This window comes from Malania oleifera, chromosome 13 (assembly GCF_029873635.1).
Source record: "Malania oleifera isolate guangnan ecotype guangnan chromosome 13, ASM2987363v1, whole genome shotgun sequence".
NCBI classification, from domain to species: Eukaryota; Viridiplantae; Streptophyta; class Magnoliopsida; order Santalales; family Ximeniaceae; genus Malania; species Malania oleifera.
The window spans coordinates 84540520-84548045 of record NC_080429.1 but is presented as its reverse complement, the minus strand read 5'-3'; the positions used below and the strand labels follow the sequence as shown (position 1 = coordinate 84548045).

The 7526-nt window shown below is 37.2% G+C and overlaps 1 protein-coding gene across 1 annotated transcript; it reads left to right on the top strand.

The window, feature by feature from the left end:
• The first annotated feature begins 703 nt into the window (after nucleotides 1-703).
• LOC131146394 (uncharacterized) lies at nucleotides 704-6214 on the top strand. Its single transcript, XM_058095980.1, has 4 exons — nucleotides 704-747; nucleotides 843-911; nucleotides 2998-4894; nucleotides 5742-6214. Exons 3-4 carry the CDS (start codon nucleotides 3024-3026, stop codon nucleotides 5908-5910), a joined length of 2040 nt encoding a protein of 679 aa, XP_057951963.1. The 5' UTR covers nucleotides 704-747; nucleotides 843-911; nucleotides 2998-3023; the 3' UTR covers nucleotides 5911-6214.
• The last annotated feature ends 1312 nt before the right edge of the window (nucleotides 6215-7526 follow it).

Genomic DNA, 7526 nt, shown 5'->3' with positions numbered 1-7526 from the left:
TTCCATATATGAAATGATGCATACATCTTGTTAAAGCTCCATGTCTACACCAATTTCTTATTTACATTATTTTAATTTACTTTCATATATTGAAATGATTGTAAGAGCACTACATTTCATTAATTTTTTCTTTTCTTTTTCCCTAAACAAGGATATGTTTTCCTTTAATCATATAGGCATGGTCTATGTTCAAATATTTCTTGTCCTTTTCCTAAATTTAAATCAACTATCTTCAATTGTAAATTTCATGTTATTACTATTATTTTTATTTTCATCCATAGAAAGAGGGAGCTTCCCATATTTTTCTATCCCCCAATACATGACCATTAAACTAGTTTAAATAAAATTTTTAATTCGAATAAAATAACAAGAACAAGTTCTTAATTATACTAATTTTAAATATGGGAAATAAAATAGATTGAGTTGATAGTATAAGCGCTAATTTTTTTATTTCAATCTAAAATAAATAATAAAGTGAGAAATCAGCAAATTTTTTTTAAAAAAAAAAAAAGGAAAAAAACGAATAGTTTGGAAGGGAGATTGAAAGGAGTTGGGCATGGCGCGAACAGGATGGTATATAGGCCGTCAATTCATATTCAGAAATTCCGAAAGCTTCGTTACGCCTTCAATCTCTCTCTCTCTCTCTCTCTTTCTCTTTCTCTCTCTCTCCCAAAAATCCCATTCATTTCATTCTTCAGAATCCCAGCTCACCCTCCACCCTGTTGCTCACACCCACCACCTTTCCAGGCATCTCTCTCTCTCTCTCTCTCTCTCTCTCTCTCTCTCTCTCTGTGGGTGTTCTTTGATGTTGTGTTTTGATTAGTTTTGTTGTTGATTTGCAGGAGGGTTTGGTGATTGGCGGACCATTTTCTGGGAAGTTGGTGGTTTGTTTCAGGACTCCAGGAGGGTCGGTATGTTCTCACCATTTTCATCTCTTTTTTAATTAATTAAATATAATTCTGCTGCTTCTTAATTTGTTAGTTATGACATATATATAGCCCTATCTTATTTCCTCATGTATGTTTCCTTTTCTTTTTTTTCCCTTACCATTGGTCTTTAATTTATTAATTGAAGATGTTGAGGTTGATGATTTGGGAACGAATTGAAGATTTCAGATTCATTTATTTATTGTTGTTGGTACTGGTGGTGGTGGTGGTGGTGGTGTTATTGCCACTTGTAATTCCGGAATCAAATACTGCATAAAAATTGTTTTTTAAAAAATTTAAGCCTTTTATAGAACAGGGGTAATGGTTTATCTTTCTTGGAAGACAAAGTTATTGAAAACATGGGTTTGCATTTACAGTGTATCAATAAATAAGTTTTTGGTTCAAGCAAATGTTCTCCTTCTGAGAGGAAGAAGTTTAGCCTAGCTCTTCGCTTGGTTTTTGTGTCTTTTAGAATACCAGGGTTTGTAAAAGTAGGAGAGATATATGCATGCAATTACTCAATGACTTGAGTACAAAACAAAGTTTCGTAGAACCAATTTGATTAGATATATCCACATATCGCAGAGTCTTGTTTTGCAAAGTACAAGGCAGTGAATTTCAACACTTAAACTCAGCATATATTACTTTAGTAACTTGTTATACATACTTTTGGGTTTAGATCTTACTCGATTGCTGATGTTGATCAATGATGATTAGTTTGGGAAGTGCAAGTATGTGACCGAATAATATCTCTTGTAATTCTGCATTTAAGAAGAACCAGGCATGCAAACGGCTGTCAAGAGAGCAGATAGGTGAAAAGGAGGGAGAAATTCTTGAATGAAAGCTCCACGCTAATCCTGTACTGCATATTGGTTTAGAACACGTGAAATCTTTTTAGGACTTTGAGTGCGCGAGCGCCTGCCATAGCTTCTTTGCTTTCTTCTCTTTTGTACTTGTTGGTCTAGGCTAAGATGGAATTGATGGGTATCTGATTAGAGAGGTGGAAGGTTTGGGATTAAAGTCCTATTACAGTACATGTTGAAAACAAATGCATCTGATTTTTTTTTTTTTTTCCAGAACTGAATGATAATTGAGCAGTCCATGAAAGAGGTACTTGAGAGGAAAAGGCAGAAGGAAAAGGTCTTGCAGACTTTTAAAGAACTGTTTTTTATCAGTTTGCAAATAATGGCACAGCGATGATTTCCCCCTTCATTTTCGATTGCACATGTTTTACTCCTTCATTGGTCATATTATGTACAAGAATTGTAAATTGGTGTCTAGTAGGATAGGATTTAAAGAAGGAAATCTTAAGGCCATCCATTGCTTTGTTTTGCATCCTCTAAAATAGAAATGTTTCTTCCCTGTACAGCCCTTGAGACTTTTGTTTACTTAAAGGCAGATTGGTTACTATTGTTTTTCAATGTCATTTAGGTTTTATCCAAATGATAAGAACTAATGCAGTTATTTATTTGTCGTTGCGACAGTTGTGCCCCTTGACTGGGTCTTTTTCTGTAGTTATGAACCACTGCAATGAAGTGTCCTATTCTGTAAAGCAATCCTATCAAAAGCTATCTTAAATGTTATTAAGGATAAAAAAAATCACTTGCTGTGAATTTCATTTTTCAATTTGATGTTCTATTATGAATTTTTCTATTATTTCCATTAATTTCAAAATTTTAATATTTTGAAAATTTATATTTAATATAATAATTCAAAAATTGATGGGCCAGTATAGCATATCCAGTATCATTACAGCATGTGGTCTGATCAAGCTGCCTTTTAATTGATCAATTTTATGTTTTTCAGTGGTAATTATCTTATCTCAAGTTCATGCTCTCTTACGCAAATGACCAAGGTTTTTTTTTTTTTTTTTTTTCCCTCTTTTTCTAAAAGAAAAAAAAAATGATTAGCTATGATTAACTTCAAATGTTGTGCACTTTAACCTACAAATTCAGATTCAAGGTCCAAGCAAAGTAACAGATATGAGAATGCATTAATTTTGATCTTTATTCTATGCAAAGACTGTAATCTCATTCATTCTTTTTCTTTTTCTTTTTTTTTAAATTATCAGCAAGATTTTCTCTAATATGAGATGTTATGGGACCTTTGAAGCCTGAATCGAGTCAGAAATTTTCAGCTATGGAATCTGAACAGGGGAGTGGACCTGCCAGTGAGCTAAAGAGACATCCTATTGTTGCAGCCGACGCTGGTGATCTTTCCACCCCAGTCGGAGATTTAGGGTTTTCAATATCACTGTCTATGTCGTCGTTGTCTTCATCCTCATCTGCTACGTCTGACTCTTCTTCTGAAGATCTCTTTGGAGTAAATTCTGCTGACGAACCCAGCAAGTGCACTGCATGTTCTAGCAGCTGTCTTAAAACTGATGAAAACCTCCAATTAGTTTCCGAAAGTTATGGAAATAAGATCCTTGTTGCTTCCATTCCTAAACATGAACAATCTAGTGAACCATTAGGACCCATATTGCCAGTATTTTCTGGTCATACTCCAGAAGTGAGCTTAAACAAGGCCTCAGAGACACAATCCCCTCCAGAAGTGAGCTTAAACAAGGTCTCAGAGACACAGTCCCCTCCAGAAATGAGCTTAAACAAGTTCTCAGAGATGCGGTCCCCTCCAGAAGTGAGCTTAAACAAGGTCTCAGAGACACAGTCCCCTCCAGAAATGAGCTTAAACAAGGTCTCAGAGATGCGGTCCTCTCCAGAAGTGAGTTTAAACAAGGTTTCAGAGAGGCAGTCCCCTCCAGAAATGAGCTTAAACAAGGGCTCAGAGATGCAGGCCCCTCCAGAATTGAGCTTAAAAAGGGTCTCAGAGAGGCAAGCCCCTCCTGAAATGAGCTTAAACAAGGTCTCAGAGATGCAGTCCCCTCCAGAACTGAGTTTAAACAAGGTCTCAGCGGCGCAGTCCCCTCCAGAAGTGAGCTTAAACAAGGTTCCAGAGACACAGTCTCCTCCAGAAATGAGCTTAAACAATTTCTCAGAGATGCAGTCCCCTCCAGAAGAGAGCTTAAACAGGGTCTCAGAGACGCAGTCCCCTCTAGAAGTGAGCTTAAACAAGGTTTCAGAGAGGCAGTCCCTTCCAGAAATGAGCTTAAACAAGGTCTCAGAGACGCAATCCCCTCCAGAAGTGAGCTTAAACAAGGTCTCAGAGATGCAGTCCCCTCCAGAAATGAGCTTAAACAAGGTCTCAGAGATGCAGTCCCCTTCAGAACTGAGCTTAAACAAGGTCTTAGAGACGCAGTCCCCTCCAGAAGTGAGCTTAAACAATGTCTCAGAGACGCAGTCCCCTCCAGAAGTGAGGTTAAACAAGGTCTCAGAGACACAATCTCCTCCAGAACTGAGTTTAAACAAGGTCTCAGAGGAGCAGTCCCCCCCAGAAGTGAGCTTAAACAAAGTCTCAAAGACGCAGTCCCCTCCAGCAATGAGCTTAAACAAGGTCTCAGAGATGCAGTCCCCTCTAGAAGGGAGCTTAAACAGGGTCTCAGAGACACAGTCCCCTCCAGTCCAGGTAATGGAGCGACCTGGTGAACCTGCTCAAGATAGGATTCCATCATCTGTATTTACTAGAACCAATACCACTACCCCAATGGAATGGAGTGTTGCCTCAAATGAGTCTTTGTTCAGCATTCACATGGAGAATATGAGTTTCACAAAAGACCATATTTTCCTGCTCGGTAGATCTGGAGAGCTGGGTAGAACTGGAGATCCTTCCATGCCTGGCCAGTTTATTAACTTCCCTTCAGTTAACAGAGCAACTGACAATGGAAAAAAAAATGGTAATCTCGGAGAGGGTTTAGGTGTAACTGAAGCAGCTGCTGAGACAATGAAGGAGGTTTTAAGGGCGAACATAAATCGACATAGCAAGAAGTTGCCCCCTTTCAAGGAAGTGCCGTATTCTGGTAGCATTTCTTCGGAGGAGAGCGTGGCCAGTCATAAATCTTTTGCATTTCCAATGTAAGCTCTGTCCCCCTTGAACCTCTGCGTCATTACAGAATGCTTGCCTGTTAGAGAGTCTACAGTATGCACCAGTTGCTTTTAAAATCTACAATTTGACGCCATTGGAAAATTGTGTGGATGCATCATTGTAAACAGAAGATGGATCATTTTTTTGTTCGTATCTGTGTGTACTTTGTTGTTTGTTTATTTTCTGCACAGCTTTCCAACAAGGGGAAAAAAAGTTGTATTCTTTTCTCTTTTAAGGAGCTCGTAAATTGGGGTTTGTCCAGATCATGCACACTTCACCCAGTTAAGACAACCACGGACAAGTTATTCTCCCATTTTACTGATTACTCCTGTCTGAACAATTTGCTGCTTGTTCAAATTTTTGAAGTTTGCTTTTTCCAAATTTTCATAGAATTATCTTATGCTATGACATATGACAATATAGAGAACTGCAGCAAACATGAGAGAGAGAGAGAGAGAGAGTATTTGATCCTATGAACCCCCTAATCATGCATGTGGTGAAACCATCTTTATGTGCATATGCGTCTATGGCTGCTTATGACATTCCCAGTATATCTTGGTTCTCTTTCTTGTATCATAAACCCTTATGGTCTCTGCAATAGCTATGGTACTATAAACCAATATTGAGCTCTTTGTCCAGCCCTTTTAATTCTGCGCTTTTGATCACTCTTTTTTACTTTGCCTTTATTCATGTATTTTACATTTTTACCTAATACCAGAAAAATTGAAGCAGTTAGATGCATGAAAATGCTAGCTAATAAAATTTGATTTGACTTCTATATTTACATCTGCGTTGAAAAAAAAAATCAACTAAGACAATCATTTTTCTGAATGGAAGATTGACAGGAGAGGGATCAAAAAGTGGTACAGTGAAGAAGGGCTCACGACAGCCACGGGTAAAGTCAGAGTCAGAACAGCGGTCGCCACCACAAACCCCAGCAAAATCTGCAAATGGAGCTAAGAAAACATGGTATTCTTGCTTCTCCTATTGCCCAAAGTGTTGTTGAGAGAGAGAATGGATTACTTGTAGTTGCTTGCCTTCTGCAACAAATAGTCAATGCAGCTATGTCCCTGTTGATTGCTAGGATATCTATGCAGGCTTCTTATATAGTTTCAAGCATCTCAAGTTCTGTAGAAAATGCAGAAGATGGAGAAAATAAGAGATGTAGTTAGCTGAAGGGATGTATCACATATGTTGGGATCCAAGTACATAAACTGTCATTTGCAATGAGAACAGTGTAAGTTCGTTTAGTTTTGCTAGAAAAAAAAAAAGGAGTTCAGTGAATATTATTTGGGGTAATTACACTGCTAGGGAATAAGCTTTGACCCATTTTCCTTTTTAGAAATTGAAGGTCATTGCTATAACAAGCAGTGACCTCTTTTCATCTAGTGTATAAACTTTAGTTCATTTCCTAATGTTACAAAAAGGTGGAGAATCCAATTTAAGTTAACAAATTAATTTATCTACATTAAGTAACAATAAATACTAATTAAACCTAAATAACCTTAATTAAATAATTAATTTGCCCTCTCTATGTGTGCATTGCATGTACGCATATATGTGTGTGTATGACTGTGTATGTGTGTGTGTGTGTGTGTGTGTCTTTGTGTCTGTGTTTGTGTAGGCATAGTCTAAGAAAAAATTTCTGGAAAGGGGAATAGCCTTACCCTTGCTAGAAGAGTTGGGACTATGATTAAGACTAAACTCATCCCAAAAGGGGCAAAACTCATTGTTAAAAGGTTTCAGCTCTTACTAAAAGACAACTCTTTGTTATCTCATCCAAAATTTTATTTTTATACATTTGCTTTCCTATATATATATTGATGTAACCTAAAAGAGACCCTAACATTAAACTTGACATTAACTAATATGAGACCGAAAATTTGAAAAGATGTCAAGAGATTAATGGAAAGAAGGTAACATCCGTTAATTAATGTTGGAGGTTAACAAACCAATCTTGACTCCCTAGTAATTACTTGTCCGAAATATAATCCCTGTAATCCATTAGTAGGGAAATCAATAAGGAGGTATCCCGAATGCCTACAAAGGAAGGTAAGATGTCTTATCTTATCTCATTCTCATCCATACTGTTACTATGGCAAACATACAATCCTTCCACATTTCTTAACTTAGGCATTGGTGTGATCCCTTGAAATACACCCTAGGTCCTCCAAGTTATTTTTCTCTTATTATTGGCAAGTTATCAAAGTTGTAATTGATCCAAATTCTCTCAGACAAATTTTGGTAACAACAGTTGGCGTTGTCTATGAGAAATTTTGAATGATTTATTTTTAAAACTCAATCACAACCACATCAGGCAATTTTGAGATTGAGCCCATTATTGGGTATAAACCACCCCAGTCAGTTCACTCTCTACCATTAGACAATTCGCTACAAATTGTGCTTTTAAACTAATTTCTAGCCTCTAAAGGAAGGTGGAAGACATGTTCAGTATAATCTAATAATAGGAAAAAGATCTTGTAGAACATAGCCCAAGGGTTGTCCAATTAGAAATGATACCAAGGGTAAGGCGATGTTACCACATGAAGCGTCCTTGAAAATTTTAGAACCTACAAAGAGAATAGAAGGAGCCAATAGTTTGGGCATTAACTAATAATGATC

Excerpts from the sequence above, each read along its gene's own strand:
- LOC131146394 (XM_058095980.1), top strand. The coding sequence starts at position 3,024 with ATGGGACCTTTGAAGCCTGAATCGAGTCAGAAATTTTCAGCTATGGAA. Across the intron at positions 4,895-5,741 it reads AAATCTTTTGCATTTCCAAT|ATTGACAGGAGAGGGATCAA; the intron begins GTAAGCTCTGTC and ends TCTGAATGGAAG.